Source organism: Crocodylus siamensis, chromosome 1 (genome assembly GCF_052110815.1).
Source record: "Crocodylus siamensis isolate JL-2025a chromosome 1, ASM5211081v1, whole genome shotgun sequence".
NCBI classification, from domain to species: Eukaryota; Metazoa; Chordata; order Crocodylia; family Crocodylidae; genus Crocodylus; species Crocodylus siamensis.
In genome coordinates, this window is record NC_143395.1 from 338,503,114 (window position 1) to 338,520,967 (window position 17,854).

Genomic DNA, 17,854 nt, shown 5'->3' on the forward strand with positions numbered 1-17,854 from the left:
TGCTGCCCAGCTTGCCATCCACAATGACATTGCCCACCAGTTCTTCCCTGTCTGTGAGCAGCAGGTCAAAAAAAGCATAGACCCTAGTTGGCTGCTCCAACACTTGCACCAGGAAGTTGTCCCCAGCACCCTCAGAAAACTTCCTGGATTGCCTGTGCACTGCTGTATTGCCCTCCCAGCAGATTTCAGGGTAACTGAAGTACCCCATGAGAACCAGGGCTTGTGATCGGAAATCATCCACTAGCTGGTTGAAGAAAGCCTCATCTACCACTTCTTCCTGGTCTGGTGGTCTATTAAGTGCAACTCCCCCTCCTCTTCTTCCCTGCCTGTCCTTCCTGAACAGTTTATACCCATCCACAACAGTGCTCCAGTCATGTGACCTCCCACCAAGTCTCTATTATTCCAATCACATCATAGTGCTGTGACTGTGGAAGGACTTCCAAATCTTCCTACTTGTTTCCCAGGCACTGTGAATTTGTGAACGGGCACCTGGGTAACTAGTCTATTGCTCTGATTTCCCAGAAAGTACAAGAACACCTCTCCTGTTACCCCCTCCTGCTTGCTCTTCCTTCAGGTCTTCCACTTTCCGATTTACCTCAGGGCTTTGGTCTCCATCCCTCAGTGAACCTAGTTTAAAGACCTCTTCACTAGGCTAGAGAGTCTTCTTGAGAAGATGCTCTTCCCTCTCTTCATCAGGTGGATCCCATCTCTTCCCAGCAATCCTTTTTCTTGAACAACATCCCATGGTCAAAGAAGCCAAAACCCTGCTGGCAATACCACCTGCACAGCTGGGTATTGCTATGCAGGATGCACCTGTTCCTGCGCAGGCCCTTTCCCATGACTGGAAGGATTGAAGAGAACATGACCTGAGGCCCAAACCCCTTCACCCTTGCACCCAGAGCCCTGTAGTCACTTTTGATCTGCTCAAGGTCTCCCCTGGTAGTATCATTGGTGCATGATTGAGCAGCATGGGGTAGTAGTCAGAGGGCCGGATAAATCTTGGTTATCTCTCTGTGACATCTTGGATCTAGGCTCCAGACAAGCAGCACACTTCCTGAGACAATAAGTCAGCAGATGGCTCCCTCTGTCCCCCACAGAAGGGAGTCTCCAGCCACCACCACCTTTTGCTGCTTCTTGGTGGCAGTTGTCTCAATTTTTCCCTCCTTGGTGAGGCCTGGCCTGTGTTCCTCCACCAATGGAATATGCTCTTCTTTCTCTGCTGATAGGGCTGCATGTCTGTTCTCCAGATGAACCACTGCAGATAGAGGTAAAGATGTTTGCTTGCTGCTAGAGGTCACAAGCTTCCAGCTTCCATCCTCCTGGGAGTACATGTCATCTCCCTTCTCTATCACTGCCTCTGACAGTTCTTCTCCACAGTCCCAGAGGTCTCCTGCAACATTGAAACAATGAACTTCTCACGGCAGAGGATGCTTTGGAGCCTCACCATCTCCTCCTCCTGTAGCTCTCTTTGTGGTATCCCTCAGGAAACAAGCAAGAAGCACTGCTTACACTGCAGGCACCCCCTGTCCTTGTCATTACTGGAAGGAACCTGCAAACCGCAGTCCACACTTCACCAAACCTGGACCTGGGCGGAAGACAGAAACCTCACAGGTGCAAGCAAAGGCACTGGCAGTGACTCTGGAATTGCGATGTCCTCCAGCCATTTCCCTAGTTCTCTTAATCTGACTTCTCTCTCTTACTGTCCTTCTTCCAAGCACACCTTCCCTAGCAAACTTGCCTGGAAGCTGGCCTGTTTACTACTCATTGGCCCCAAAAGGTTCCTTTTTTTCCTGCTTCCTCACACCAAGCTGAAAAGCCCTCCCCCCATCAAAACAGGGCCAGGGGCAAACTGACCTGTGAACTGCCTGCAAACTGCTTACTTTGTTTGCAGACCCTGTTTGCCGGCAAGGACTGATTGGTTTTAGACCTTTGTTGTCAGGAAAATTCCCAGGGTCCCAGTTAGCATAGCTTTCCAGCAGCTTTTGGTTAAGCAGCACAAAGCAATAAAAAATAGGGGATCAAGCATGTGTTCCTGTTCAGTTATGTAGGGTCTGGTCCAGCAGACCAGGATTACTACCCGTTCTTATTTGTTTACTGTGTTTACAGTTTTTGTACCAGTATACCTATTTTGATTTAAAATGCTTTTTTAAAAATGAATTGGTAATATCAGTCCAAATGCTAGTGCGGTTTATTAGGCTGTCCAGTCCCTCATGGTTTGGTGCATTATGGTGTCTTACCATTTGATGCTTCTGTCAGAGCTCCTTTGCTGTGACATAAACCTGGGACCAGCTTGGGAAGTGTCCTTCTTTTGATCTGATATTGTTTGTAACTATGTAACTTCTTTTGATCCAATATTGTTTGAAACTATTATCTTGTGCAGTCAGGTGACTCTTCTCCAGGTGGGACTGATCATTAAGCTCTCCAAAGAGAGCAATCAAGTCCATGACCTAAGAAGAAATCCCCAGGAAGGGTACTCGACAGTCTCTAATGGACAATATTTTCTACTACCTGATATCAAAAAAGGAACATTCCTGGATGCCTCCCAGTATATAAACAGTAGAATATCTGGTAAGAAGACTCCAGAGCATTGTAGGCCACACATACCGCGATCTAGCTATGAAACAGTATAGCGTGAAAGCAGCTGGAAGACTGTTGTAAGTGGAATTATAAGGAATGGGCCTGCAAGAACCTTAAAAAGAAAAATACTTGTTGCAAAATGGAGTTACACCTGTTCCAAGGAGGATTGCTTGCTACAGGCTGAATGACCAAAAATTTCACTTTAAAAATAGGTTGTGTGTGGACACAAGGAACTCTGATGCCCTACATGGACAAGCCCTTAGATAATAAAATATATGTAGTGGTTCGCAGCCTTCTTGCACTAAGAAAGCCCTCCAAACATTTTGTGAATTGAGCCGCACACCATTAAAAAAAAAAAACTAACTTATTTATTACAGTGCTTACTTCCTTAAGGAGAGACTGGGCAGTGGGGGCAGGGAAGTGATGCCTATTTGTTATGGCCAGAGAAATGTGGGCCTGGGCCCACCAAGGGAACCATAAGCCTCCTTAATCAGGGAGGCCTGTAGGGCCATAGTAATCGATTCCTTGGGACCACTAAAAAACAGGGGCTGGAGTGACGGGTCAGAGGTTAATCATGAGTGCATGCTCCAAGCTGGGGGGAAGGGAACAGTCAGGCAGTAACAACCAGAGCCCTTGCTTGTCTGCTCATCTCTTCACACCTGGCTTACCTCTTAACCTCTTGTGGCACCCTTCAAAGGATCTCGCAGCAATCCAGGGTGCCATGGCACCCTGGTTAAGAATCACTGAACTAACATGACCACAGAGTCCTGGGAATGGGTCATGAATTAAGCAATGTGGAAATTGCATAATGTGTTTTAGACCCTGAAACTCAGCTCCTGTTGCTGGGATTTGGAAGAGACCAAGTCTATAGCTGCTGACTAGTTCAACACTTCCAGTACTGTGGTTTTCTAAGCTTTGGCTAAGACTTACTGTCTGCAAAGGTGGGGAGGGGGGCAAAGTGCTGAGGTCCCCATTGTGTGAAACCATTATTTGAAACCATCTCAAGGAAGACTAGGTAGGGGAAACGGAGACAAGAAGGGAGACCGATTTCAGAACTCATGCCAGCCCAACCCCAACTGGACATAGCATGGGCAGTTTAGTGCGGCCACCTTAGTAAGGTGCTGCATGTACCCTGACAGGCTTTCCCTCTCAGCATTACTTCCTGGCATGCTTGCAGCCCCCTGCTAACCTATGCATCTCTGATTTGGTTAGTCTATAAGATGACAATAAGGAGCATAGGTCTCCAGTTGCAGTAAGGGGAATTTAGGTTGGAAAAATGTTCTCACCAGGAGGGAAAGCAAAGCATGGGCAGGGAGCATCCCCATGAGCATACATGTGCGTTCCCCACAGGACAAATAGCGGCACACATTTGTGCCGCTATTTGCCTGTGGCCATGCCCCTACACGTGCACTCTAGCACAGGACAAATGTCCCTGGATAAGCTAGGGGAGGCTGGGGTAGCACCTGTGCTGGCCTCACCAACCTCACTTGGGGGGCTGGAGGTCTCCTGGGGCAGCAGTGGCAGTGATCTGGGTGCTCAGAGCCTGGCCGGCAACCAGAGCATGGTTTTAAATAGCCAGATCTCTTGGAGGTAAGACCCTGCCTTTGCCCTAAACCAGCTACACTCCTGGTTTAGTGGGTAGCATGCCCTGAGTGGACACAGCCTGGCTTGTTACAGTGCTGCTAGCACTGTGGTGAAGGGGGAGCACATTTTCCCCCAAACAGGGATTTTAAAAGGGGGAGAAGGGGTAGATCCTAATCATAGAAAATAAGGGCTGGAAAGGACCGCAGGAGATCTAGTCCAACCTCCTGATCAAAGCAGGACTGTCCCTAACTATATCATCCCAGCCAAGGCTCTATCTAGCCAGGTCTTAAAAACCTCCAAGGATGGAGATTCAACCACCTCTCTAGGTAACCTGTGCGGGCGCATCCCCATGGGTGCGCATATGCCAACTGTGGCATCACAAACTGCATGTGGTGCATGTGCACACGTTCATCATGCTGCTGATTTGCAGTGCAGCAGGTTTTTTTGACACTGGGAGATCCCAGTGTCTAAAAAAACTGCCACTAAAAAATTTGTGGTGGGACGCATGCAGCAGCACTGTAAGTTACCAGAAAGGGATCTGACCATCTAAAACCATGCTCTGGTTGCCGGCCAGGCTCTGAGCACCCAGATCATTGCCACTGCTGCCCCAAGAGGCCCCCAGCCCCCCAAGTGAGGTTGCTGAGGCCAGACCAGGTGCTACCGCAGCCTCCCCTACCCACCCAGGGCAATTTGCCCCTGTGTTGGAGTGCACGTGTAGGGGCATGGCCACAGGCAAATAGCAGCACAAATGTGTGCTGCTATTTGTCCTGTGGGGAACGCACGTGTATGTTCATGGGGATGCTCCCTGCCCATGCTTTGCTTTCCTTCCTGGTGAGAAAATTTTTCCAACCTAAACTGCCCCTACTGCAACTGGAGACCTATGCTCCTCAATGTCATCTATCACATCATGCCAAGTCCATTAGGGCAGTGGTTCTCAACCTTTTTTGCATCAGGATTCACTGGGAAACACCAATGACCAGTCCCAATCCAGTGCCCCTCACTCCTAACCTGCTGCCACTTGCCCCCAGCCCCAAAGCAGCCCCCTTGCAGGCTGGAACTCTACCAGCCTGCAAGGGAAAAGCCACAGTTCCCCACATTTTTCTCCTTTAAAGGCGAATCCATTTTTTAAGTTTGTTCCTGACAGTTACATACGTTCTTTGCAACCCGCTTTTGGGCCGTGGCCCACAGGTTGAGAAAAGTGGCTTGAGGGTGGCATTGTTCCACCCAGAATTTCCTTGGTCAGCCAAGTATTCAGGTTGCAGCCATACTGGTCTAGAGCAGCGGTCCCCAAACTCTGACGGACTGCACACCAATTTAAAACGAAACAACCCTAAGTACCACCAGCAAATTTTTCAGTTCAACCTTAAATACCACCAGCAAATTTCTGCCATATAATTATAATAAATCTGTTAAAGCAAACCACTGACAGGTTGTTTGCGTCCCACTGGTGGTACCCAGACCACAGACTAGGAGCTGCTCATCTAGAGGCAAAAGGAATCAGAAGTTCTGGTATAGGTGATATCTTTTATTAGACCAAATAGATTGTTTTGCAAAATAATAATAATAATAATAGTAATAGTAATACTAATATTTCATATATATATGTATTTGCAAACTTTTCTATGCCTAAAGAAGTGTGATTGTGCCCAAAAGTTTGTAAATATACACACACACACATACACAGAGGTGATCTCTTATTGAACCAACTAGATTTTTTGCAAAATACTAATAATAAATTATATAGATAGATCTATCTATCTATATATAGATGTACATATATACACACACACATACATTTACAAGCTTTCAGGCACAAGCACCCTTTTCCAAGCATAGAAAAGCTTGCAAATAAAGATTTGTTTTTTTCAAAAATCTAGTTGGTCTTATAAAAGAAGTTAGTTAGTTGGTCCAATAAAAGACTCACCTCTACCACGAGTCCTGGTTCCTGGCCACCCAAGGCGTTTGTGTCTAGACAGAGGAGGAAAGAGCTGCATGCACCTTCCGAGCCCAGCAAGGGGGCAGGAGCATGCCAGGGCCCGCGGGAACCGGGCTCCCCTCCTTCCTCCTGGTCCCCTTTGCTCCTCCGGGGGAAACATTTCAAAAACGCGATTTCCGTTCCCTCACCCGTGCAGGGAATTGGCCTCGCTGGCTTGCCGTAGCCGGAGTTTGAGAGCGAGCTGCTTTTGCTGGCGCCGCCGCCCGTGGAACTTCCGTGCTCGCGGGATTCGAAACGCCACAATGGCTCAGAACGTCCAGAACGTCACGCTGGCGCTCACGCTGCCCATCACCTGCCACATCTGCCTGGGGAAGGTACGGATCGCGGGCCAGGGGACCGCCGCGCCGGGCAGGAGGGCAGGGAGAGGCCGGGCAGCCCTGCCCCATGCCTGGGAGGGGGAGATCGCCTCGGGAGGCTGCTGCTGCTTTCAGGAGCCTGGCAAGTGCAGCCATGATTTGGGCTGATGCATGTGCTTCGGGGGAAGCTGGCCCCTTGAAACGGGCTGCTGCTCCCCCAGGAGAAAGGGGGCAAGGAAGAGGAGACACGCGCTGGGTAGTGGTTGTCTCGATGAGTGGGGTTGTCTTTCCCAGCAAGTTGTATTGCCACCTTTCGGAGGGTGGGGAACATGCGCTCTTTAAAAGAAGCCAAGTACACACACACACCCCCACACACTCTCTCAATGTTCTTCCGCCTCCCCTTCACCTGTCTCCTACCTGTTGTCTCCCACGGCCTCTGATCCTCCTTGCCAAACGTTTGCATTTTCACAGCCCTGCATTTTGCATCTTGGCTGCTATTCCATCCAGGACAGCACAAAACACCAGCAGACTCTCCCTAATGCCAGAAGAAGGGTGTTTGTGCCCAAAAGCAATTTTTTCCAAGTATTTAGTTGCTCTAATAAAAGAGATCACATTTATCCAAGGAACCTCTTTAAAAGAGGCATTTCCAGCAGAGCCTGAGAGGAAGTGGCTTTTTGGAGGAGTGGCCTCCAGGCACTACTTAGCCCTTTCCCTGACTGTATAGGGGGTGAGGAGGCTTCAGGATAAGGTGATCCTGTCCCTCCTCCCCAGAGGGTTGTGGGGCTGAGATCCTTTTTCACTAGTAATATTTTTCTGAGGATGGGTAATGTAGGACAAAGGATTGTTGATACAAACCTGTTTCAGGGCATAAGAATGAACCAGGCAGATAAAGCCAAAATCTGTCTTTAGCAGTTAGTGAGGTAAAGGGATGTTTCATTTCTTACTCAAGGTTCTCCTGGGCTAGGCTCTTTTCTCTCTAAACTAGGGAGGGCTAATGCCAAAAGTCAGTATATTTACAGGTTTTGTGTTTGTTTTCAGGAACTTATTTCCATGACTAAATCATTTCTCTTCTATTTCTGTTGTCCTCCACTCCTTCCTTGTCTTTAAAAAAACCCAAGAGAGGCTCTTGGCAGAAAACAGTCTTTGTGCTCAGACTATTAAACTTTTGGCCACTGTAGTTTTCTGCCTCCTCTTCACCTGTTTTCATTTAAAATTGCACGGAGGAGGGATGAAGGTGCCCTGCCTACAAAGTGGGTGCAGTGTAACTGGTGTCATTATTCACAGCTTCTCACTTAAGAGCAGTGTCTCTTCTCTGATAGGCAGATTTTTGGTTTGTGGTTTTCATTTTGTGGCTTTTCTGCTAAGACCAAATAAAATTGCCAAATGAGGGTCTGGCTCCAGATTTTGTTTAAACCTGAACTGCAGAAGACCACCAAGATCCTTGTGGCTTTAATGTGAAAGTACCAGCAACAATTGGCAATCGCATGGATCTAGATAGGAGTTTCCTCCCCCTAGTAGCAGAGGTGTAAATACCTTTTAGTATCCATATACCTCCATGGTTTTCTGTTTAACAGTTAGCATATGTTTAGTGTCATGCTTTTTAAAATGGATAAGAAATTATACTGAATGCTCTTCAAGCTTTGTTTCTGGGCAAGGATTTTTCCACAGTACTCCTTTTCCCGGTACATCTTGTATTGAGATAAAGGTTGGCATTCTAAGGTAGCAAATCTTGCACATTAAGTTGTTAAGACTACTTAAGATGTCTGTCTATAAGATCCCACTTTCAATGTCTTAAACTTTGCCAGACTTCTCGGGCTGAAATTTTCAATGCAAGTATTTGTACTCAGCTGAAAGGTTTTTTGGAAGGTTTTAGGAAAACCAACTCAGCTTTTTCCAACAAACAAGACTGGAGGAGAGCAAGGGGAAAATGTGGCTTTACTAATACTTAGTTCAACACAATTCTTACAGCTTTTTTGGTTAGAGTTGGAATTTCTAATGGCTCTGTTCTTTGAAGTGTGGCCTTGAAATTGGGAAAGGGTTTACCCTGGATTCAGGTTACCTTTGCTGTCCTTGGGGAAAATAATGCAGGGTCTGTATGGTGTATGGTAGATAAGGTGTAGGGTCACTCATTGAATGGTGACCATAAAAAGAAATACTGAATTGCTATATATCCATCATCTGTGCTTAATGGGGACAGGGGGAACCTTGTAGGGGAGAAGAATAATATAACCATATTTATTTGTGTGATGGTAATGCTTATGACCAAAGAGGCTTATTTAAATTTATGCAGACAGCCGTAACTCTTGTATTTGATAAGTTATGAATGCTTGACTGCAATCTGAATGTCCGTTTAACAAACATATATTGCTGGTTCCAGGATGTGCTGCCAGCGTGAATGTAACTTATGAAAACTTTGTGTGGTGTTGTGAATTATCCTTGTTAAATGTTACATTGCATTGTGCCTTCAGTTTTAGTTCCCCCCATATTGATAATACATTTGGAACATGGTTTCAGTTTTTATAATTTGAAGTATTGACAGTTTCTTTGGGTGCAAAATCTTGCACCTGTTTAAGGTTCTTGGAATTTTGTCATTGACATATACCTGTGTTGCTCGTGGTATGCTTGTTAATCAGCTAACACTTACATTTTCAAAAGTGCTGTTGCTTTCAAAGTGCCAACATTGCCACAGGATTTGGAACTTCCATTTAGTTGTGCTGACAACCTTTCCGAAACAGTTATTTCTGCATATCTTCTCCATAGCAAGATCTAAGAGGTCACTTCAGGTCCCCTAGGTCATCTCAAACTACCCAGATAAGTTGCATTCTTTTGTAAGGTAATTTCATATATGTATATAATATATATTAAGGAAGTAGCAGCTTAAATTTTATTCAGAACAGTTCTAAGTGTTGTTTGAATGATCCATTTGAGTACCTAGTATTCTACTAAAATGTTTTGGATGACAGGTCCATCTATTTGAATAGTTCCAATGATGTTGTTGCTTTATGTTGGTACCCAACTACTTTTAAAAAATAAACCTGCAGTGAAATTCATACAGGTGCATAAATCAGGATCACTGTACCCTAGAGAGCATTAAATGTGATTTGCTATTTTGTTGAAGATGGTATGGTGCAATTATTCACTTGCAAGAAATGTGCTCCTGTTTCAGATTTTTGGTAGTTGAAGGCTTCTTGCTGTCTTGGGAAAGGCCTGAAGTTTTGAAATAGCTCTTTCTGTTTTGATTTTAATGGGGTTTTTTAATATATACTTATTATGCTAGACTGTACTTAGGTTTGAGCTGCTGGTGACTGTTAACCATTCTCAAGTTGCTTCTGGGTGAGAAGCAAAGGAAAGCAAAAACCAAAGCTGCTTTAGTGATTTATATAGGGGAGAACAGGTTGCAGCTATTTGCAGAGGGGGGTGCTAAGCTACAAGAATATTTTTAATATGTCTACTTTATTGACTTACTGTAGTATTAATATTGTGTATTAATGGGTCTGGTGTAAGTGAAACCAAAATAAGTGAGTTTAATTAACACCTCTTTTAGTTTAAGGCTGTGCATGGACACTTTTTTCAGCTGAAAAGTGATCTTTTTTGATCTTCAAATAATTTGGGTTTTATTACAAGTGTCTGCACATTTGACTCTCAGTTAAATGAGCAAAGATGTGAATTGGAAGAGATTTAATACTTTCAGTGCCAATTTGCATGTAGACGTAGCCTTAGGTTTTAGGACTGTAGTTTTGAAAGGTCTTAAATAGTGTTAATCCTGCAATGCTGCGGAAGTGAGAGATGAATTGGGGATAGATGACAAAACTAGGCCTTGATTCAGTTTCAGCTGTAGTGTTTTGCAAATGCCTATTGTTTTCAGTTTTGTAGTCTTTATTTTTTTTTAACTTACAATTTCTTCAGAACATATCAAGTCTGGCTTCCCAATTAGTTGTTAGCTGTCCTCTTCCTTTACCTTTTTCACATTTCCTTCTTTCCTTTTTGTTTCCCTTTTTTTTTTTGCTTCCTTAAGAAAGTGAAGGAGACTACCAAGGAATGTTCTTAAGTTACCATCTTTCTGTGTGAATCTTGTTTCTTTTGAACTTTGGTTTTATATATTTTCCAAAAGAGGTGCTTTAGACATTAAAATGATGTTTTTGTTTTTACACACATGGTCATTTCACTGGCTTTCAAAAGTAGATACTTTGAATGGAGATATGAGGAGATGTTGACCTGAGGTAAACATGCATGTGTATGCATTGTACTGTTTTTGTTTGATATAGATAAATACAAAATCTGATTGCAGTTATAAGGTGGCTTGAGATTTTGAGAGGATGAATTGCTCTTAAAAAATTGTGACTGTAGCAAAAGTTTTTAGTAATGTGAAATGCAGCATTATGCATCTTCTCTTTTTGATCCTTGAAAATGAATTTGTTATTAATTAGCAGAAGTTGAGAGAGAGGGAGATAAAATGTGACTAATCGCTTTTTATTTTGTAAACTTATTTCTGTTACCTTGTGTCTTTGGATGAGAAGTATTGAATATTGTAGTTATTCAAGAATGTAGCAGAGTTTAATGTTTTTGTGATGTGTTGGCTTAAATTTTAGCTGCCTTGTGCTTTTCTGGAATGTGTCACTTAAAAGTAGTGCATGTTTAGTGAATGGGTTGGCTCAGGGATTAGTAGAACCACTGGTTAGAGTACCAGCCAGGTAAATTCAGCCTCCTTCCTGCCATGCAGTTTGCTCTTTGCAGATGTGACTTCTCCCAGAAATCCTGTCTGCTCCACTGACACTTTGTGCAAGGAGAGTAGTCTGATCTGTGCCATAAACCTTCCTCCTTGTTCCCTTCTTGTTTTAAATCAGTTTTTGGATGCTTTTTGGTTGCTGTCCACCCAGGGGAGTCTGTGTCCAGGTATAGGCTGTGGAGAGCTCTTGGGAATCACTTGCAATGAAAACAGCTGTATAGTTAATGTATATAAATATGCCTTTTCATCGGGTTTTTGTTTGAGTCCAAAGCTTTGCTAAATACTGTAGAAGGAGAAATAGATGATGATGATAGAATAAAAGCAAGCAAACCAAAACCACTGTGAAGATATTTTTATATCTCTTTTTGGGAAAAGGTACGTCATCCAGTCATCTGTGTCAACCACCACGTATTCTGTTCCATTTGTATTGATGTGTGGCTGAAGAACAACAGTCAGTGTCCAGCTTGTAGGATTCCTATCACCCCTGACAATCCCTGCAAGGAGATTATCGGTAAGGGCCATTTAACCACCAAAATAACTTTCCAATAATTGCAGTAATTCTTCCTAGTGAAACCATTGGGTTGGGGTTTTTTTAGTGGAAATGAATAGTTTTCTTCTCTTATGGGAAATAATAACTTAGATCTTTAAGAGGTCAGATGCCTCCATGGTTGACCTGGTTCACACACCCCTCCCTCCCCAGTGGGCTGCACACCTAATAGGTCCCCCTGGTTTTGGTACCTACCTTTGAAATGTTTTTGTTGGACATTAATTGCTGGAAGTGCACATAAATGTGAAGGAAGGAAAGTTTCTTTGGATAGATGTGATTATCTTTTATTAGACCAACTGAGTATTTGGAAAAATGTACTCGGTCTAATAAAAGATCGCATCCACCCAAATAATCTTGCCTTCCTATGTCCTTAGACCAACACAGCTACAACCAAACCCCCCATAAATCTGAATTTGTTTTTTCTGCCTCTACAGTGCAAACCTGGAACTCAGTGAGACTTCATTTCACTAGAATGCAGAAGTATTCAATACAAAGTCTGAATGAATGCTTTTAGGAAAAGTCTCCTGATAGGGAGATGAACCAGGGTTGCAAAGTTCAAATACTTATTTTAAAAAATATATAATTTTCCCAAACTTTGGGAATGTTGTGATTTTAGGATTTTTGGTGAAGACCAACTTTTGTGACCCGCAAGTCCTATATATGAAGTACATTTGATTTGGCTATATTTCTCAAAAAATAAGCTACTTCCTTCCTGGATGACTGTAGGGAGTAGGGGGAGAGAAGAAGGGGTCAGACAACACAATTAGTCAAACTGAGTTGCCCAGAAAAGAGGCAGTCCATTTTTGAGAAATATAGCTGATCAGGTTTACTCTGTATCGATTTACTAGTTGTAGAAGTTGGCCTTCACCAAAAATCCTAATCGCAGTCATGCCTATTTTGACTTTTAGTTTCTAAAACTGTAGGGCTGGAAAGGACTTGTAAGATGTCTTTTAATATATAACCTGACTCGGAGGCAGGATTAGTACACCGGTACTTAGACCAACCTTGAGACATTTGCCTAATCTGTTGTCAGAAACCACCAATGAAGAGAATTCCAGAGCATCCCTAGGTAACCTGTTCTGATGCTTGATAATCCTTAAAGGTTTTGCCTATAGGTTTTTTCCTAATTGAACTGAAAATAATAGTAGTGCTGTCTATATTGTGTTACTGTAGGAGGAACAAGTGAAAGTGAACCCATATTTAGTCCTACAGTCCGAAAGCATCTTCGCAAAACCAGACTTGAACTGCTCCACAAAGAATATGAGGTAACAGTGATGATGGCTTGTTGGAAGCTGTGTTTATATTCAACAAAATTACTCTTTGGTTTGCTAAATGAATTCACTTTGAAACCTTTCTGAGAAAAGCATTATAATGTGCCTGTGGTAAAATTCAGATTATTTCCTAAAATACAGAACGAGACTTTCAGAGGCAGCTGGAGTTGGCCTAAAAGCCAACTTCCTATGAAGTTGTTATTAGCAAAATACTTTTTCTTTAGTGGAAACAGGCTAGTGCTGAACTTTTTAAATCCCATTTTTCTGCCATATGAAAGGGTGTAGACTTTTTAGTGCATTATTGTTTACTTTGTCTTGTACTACTGCTGCACCAAGACAAGTTGGTATCCATAACTAAGAGCACTAAATTAAAATGAGAGGGCATCGTCCAAAGAAATTCTTCCTCCTGGAAAAACTGTCAACTTGAACATTGTCAGCTTGTCAAAAATTCAAGTCTACATTGTTGATTTGGGCTAATTTAAACAGATACCGAAATCTCTTAAATGACTCGATAATATTAGAATGTAACATTGTTCCCCTGCTGAAGTTAAGGACTCTTCTTATGAAAAGGGAAAAGCATGGAGATCTGTGAGGAACCATTTAAGCTTAAATCTAGGCTTTCTGCTCCCATCTCTGAAAGGAGGCAGCAGGCAATGGTGTCCCCAGACTTCATGTCCCTAATAATGGTAATGTGGAGACATGGTCTAAATTCTCCCTGAGATCCATATTGCCATCCTAGTGAAGGAGTGAGGAAAGGTGGAGGCAGATTCATCTCTTCCCTCATGTCTTTTGAAAGAACCCTGCAAGAGAGACATCTTGCATCCCAGGCGCTCCCATGACCTAGTTCCTTCACAGAGAGAGCAGGGATTCTCGCTGTGTCTGTCAAGTCTTCCCAGTGCTCTTTATGGATGGAAGGGCTTCAACCTCTTCAAAAAAAATCAATAACAAGGTGTTTGGTTTGGTTCTAGGACAGAAAATCAAATTGCATTGGTGCATATATGCAAAACTTAAGCTCTAGATACGAATACAAGTGTGTATCCTCTACAAAATTGCCTTCGATTGTGCTACCTTGCACCTGGTGTGCAGCACTGAGACCTCATTTACCGAATGGACTGTAATGGACAATGTATCAGACTCTGGCATAAACTGATAACAAAAAATTTTAGGGGGGCTGTGGAAATCAATGCTTCTGTGCTCATGTCTCCAAACATAGGGTACTGATGCAGTTTAAAGCCTTCAGTTTTAATCCAGGGTTGTCAGAGAAGCTCTGCCTGGGCTTTACTGCTCTGGCTGGAACAGCTTGGGGTCTGGTGATTTCGTACAGGCAGTGTCCTTTAGGTGATGGAGATGGAGCCTTTGATGGAGATGCTTGTATGAAAATCTGTGCGTTTTCTGCTTCTCTCTCATCAGATAATGTGGCGGGAAACAGACTGCCCGCAAGAGTGCACTGTGTAGGAGAAGCCCTCTCCGCAATGCACACTAAAAATAGATACTACTTCCTTTTTGCTAAATACCCATACAGTGTCTAATCCATAAACTGTCTTGTCCAGATTCCTATTATTCAAGTCAAAGAGAACTCATCTCCTATCTGAAAGTACACAACTGTGTACTACAGCACAGTTTAAAGTTTTACCTGGAAGGCAATATATAGGTACATTCTGCAACTTTCTTTTTAATATGTTCCTTGCAACCAGGACATCCACCCTGGTTTGCAAAGGATCTGCATGTATAACTTCAATTTTTCAGACTGCTTTATATTGAGAAAAGAATGAATGTTTGTTTTGCATTATGTTTGTGTCATTCCTGTTTTAATGGGTTTGCAACCCTTTCAGGATGAAATAGAATCCCTGCAGAAAGAAATGGAAGAGCTGAGAGGTAAATATCTCAGTTTAGAGTCACAGTTGAAAACAGTCCTGGATCCTGAGGCCTCTGGTTTATGTAACAAAAATGAAGAAAGCTCTCAGACCACAGAGGAGGCAAGTGGAGCTGTCCCAGAAACTCTGGAGGAGTTGACCAAAAAGCTTAAAGCTGCTAATGACCTATATGAAAAAATGAAAGATGAAGCAGAAAAGCTAAAGGAGGTAACATTTGCTTCTTTAATTGTGTACCAGTATAAATGTTTAATGTTGGATAAATAGAGGTAAGGGTTAGTATGACCTTTCAGGTTCTTCATGGAGCTGTAAGAAGGGGAGGGGGGGGAATTGAATTCCAGTTACTATTGGAGTATCAAAGTGTTTTCTTATAGACTTAGCAGGTGCCTGATGTTATTGCTTGTTCTAGTCCATCTGAGACTTGTTCAGCTTACCTGTCATTCCATTCCTTTGTAATTGGATTACATTAGCGCTTGTCTTCAGTATTGATGACCAGATTTTTTTTTCAGAGTTGTAATAATCTATATATTATATCTACCTTGTAACTTTTGATAGCCAATTTGACTGTTCTTGGCAGAGAAGGTTTTGCACTATTGCCCTCCTCGCTAGCCAATATTTTTGGTACAATTTGCTGATATGCAGTAACTTGACCCTTTGACCTAAAACAGATAAGCCTCAGCACATTTAGTGCCAAAAGACTTCTACTGGAAATTTCTTGACTTATTCTGCACTCCCTCCAGCACTTGGGAGAGATTTCTTTAGTGCTTCTCATGCTTCCAGACTACAATGCAAAATAAAACTTATTGCAGGTGTGAGACCAAAAACAATGTAAATGCACCTGAATAATGACATGTGTAGAATATACCTACGAATAGACCAGTTGGATGGTTTAAAATACTTTTGAAATGGAAGTGTACTTTCAGACTCAGTTGGAAGGACAGACTGAGAGTACTTAGCGTCTTGAACCAGTTCAAGACGTTTCATTACTACCACTGTTGGTAATTGTGGGTTGCATCCTGAAAGCTGAAGCTTTAGCATGTTTAGGATAAACCAGGTTTTTGGGTTTTTTTAATATTAATAATAATCCTGAATACCTTGAATGCTGCAAGGGACCAGATTCTCTTGGTAGTGTGGTGCATATCTAGGCCTGCTCTGTTGCCATTAAGGAGTTGTTCTGGATTTAGTATAATGTAACTGAAAGCAGTACTTGGTTCTGATTTGATCCTGTGATATGCATGTGAGGTAGAGAAGCGTTATTTCTGTTATAAATGAGGGAAGGATGAGGCAAAAATAAAATGAGCTGCTTTACATGCAAGTTACTGAGTCAGGCCGGTTTGAAACCTTGTGCAAATTGCCTACCCCACTTTAAAAAAAAAAAAAAAAAAGGAAACAGTGGAAAGTGGAAAAACTGACTCCCTTTATGTTAAAGGAGATTCTTGTATCCAGTTGAACCTCAGGAGTTCCTCATTTGCAGTATGTGCTTTGTATGTTAAGTGGTGTAAGTTGTAGCTGTGTTAACCTAAGGACATGGGTAGAAGGGTATTTGTACACAAAAGCTTGCAAAGAAGATTTTTTTTCCCAGCTATTTCAGTTGGTCTAATAAAATATATCAGATTTACCCAAAGAACCTTGTTGCCTCTTATGTTAAACTGTATTTCCTCTCTTGTCACTGCTGGAGTCTTACCCTTGTAAGGAAAATTTGTTGCCATATGAAGTAGAAAAACAAAAAACTGTATAATCAGGTTGGATTTAAAAAAAAAAAAATAGATAAAAAAAATTTTTTTTAAATCATTGCTTTTTAAGGATGTTATTTATTTATTTGCTTTTTTAAAAAAAATTACAACAACCTCTATAACGATGGTTTCAATTTAAGATACATTAAAGCTCAAAGATAACTTCATGGAATAGGGATTATAACTTCTGTTTATACACTATTTGAGACAATATATTCATGTAACCCTTTTAGAAAAGTTTTACAAATAGGTCACAATAGGCCATTGACTGTACTAGGGGTCCAATCTTATGGGGTTCCCAGGAGCTCCCAGTGGGACTCAGTGCTCCTATTAAACATCTCCGTGATGCTTAGTTTCACTTCTCAAACTGTGGATTTATGTCTCCAGAAATAACATCCTTGTTAACAGCAGTATATGGAGATGAGAGATAACAGACTTGTTTACATACCTATCAGCCCTGTTGTTTCTGCAAGTTTGTGTACCCAGAGTTGAGGCCTTGCCTTTCTCTAAAAGTGCAGAGTTTCAAAAAGTTAATTGAATAAAGCATGTCAAATAACGAGAATGCCCTTTTTTTAGAAAACAGTGATTAAATCAAGGCTTCCTGACCAGTGGTTTAAATCAAATCCACCCTGTGTATAATGAATCTGTATAATGCAAAATTTATTCTGCAGCAAAGCACAAGAAAGGAAGACTTGAATGTTGATGGAATATTTTAATTAATTTAGGGGTTAAGGGTTAACTTCAAATAAAAACTTAGGTTGACTTTTGGCCTCTGAATCCAATGCTGTTCTGCTTAGCAGCCCTTGAATCCTGAAGATACCTAAATCCAGCCTTCTTGTCTGACCTTAAAAGTTTTTCAAGCAGTTTAGACTGCTACTTCTGTGCATGCTGAGGACTGCCACAGTCTGTCATAAAAGATGTACCTTATCCCAGTTACAATCCAGAAGTTAGGCATTCCTCTAAGTGCAGGGGTTGTCAACTGAGGGTATGGGTACCCCTGGGGGTACTTGGGAAGACCCTAGGGGGTATGCATGGGCAGGTGGGGATGGAGTGGTGTCACCCACCACTCAGCGCCACCACCTCCCAGGAACAGGGCCTGTGGGGGGCAAGGGCATTGGCACCCTTCTGTAAGTCACACAGATGCCACCCTGCCGGCTGGCTGCTGGGTGGGGGAAGCCACTGCCACCTACCACACCATGCTGCTGCTGCTGCTGCTCTGCATCCAGCCACCAAGGGTACACTTAATAAAAAAA

At 42.7% G+C, this 17,854-nt stretch overlaps 1 protein-coding gene and 1 long non-coding RNA gene across 2 annotated transcripts in view; one reads left to right on the top strand and one right to left on the bottom strand.

The window, feature by feature from the left end:
• LOC149874881 (uncharacterized) overlaps positions 1 to 6,223 on the bottom strand; it is a 41,010-nt gene extending 34,787 nt beyond the window's left edge. The window contains exon 1 of the long non-coding RNA XR_016438679.1: positions 6,086 to 6,223. This is a non-coding gene — a long non-coding RNA (uncharacterized LOC149874881). The remainder of the gene's footprint in view (positions 1 to 6,085) is intronic.
• Positions 6,224 to 6,302: 79 nt separating this feature from the next.
• OBI1 (ORC ubiquitin ligase 1) overlaps positions 6,303 to 17,854 on the top strand; it is a 28,716-nt gene continuing 17,164 nt past the window's right edge. Inside the window, exons 1-4 of the mRNA XM_090023805.1 lie at positions 6,303 to 6,471; positions 11,555 to 11,690; positions 12,900 to 12,991; positions 14,830 to 15,078. Coding sequence (XP_089879931.1) covers positions 6,400 to 6,471; positions 11,555 to 11,690; positions 12,900 to 12,991; positions 14,830 to 15,078 — 549 coding nt within the window. The 5' untranslated portion in view covers positions 6,303 to 6,399. The remainder of the gene's footprint in view (positions 6,472 to 11,554; positions 11,691 to 12,899; positions 12,992 to 14,829; positions 15,079 to 17,854) is intronic.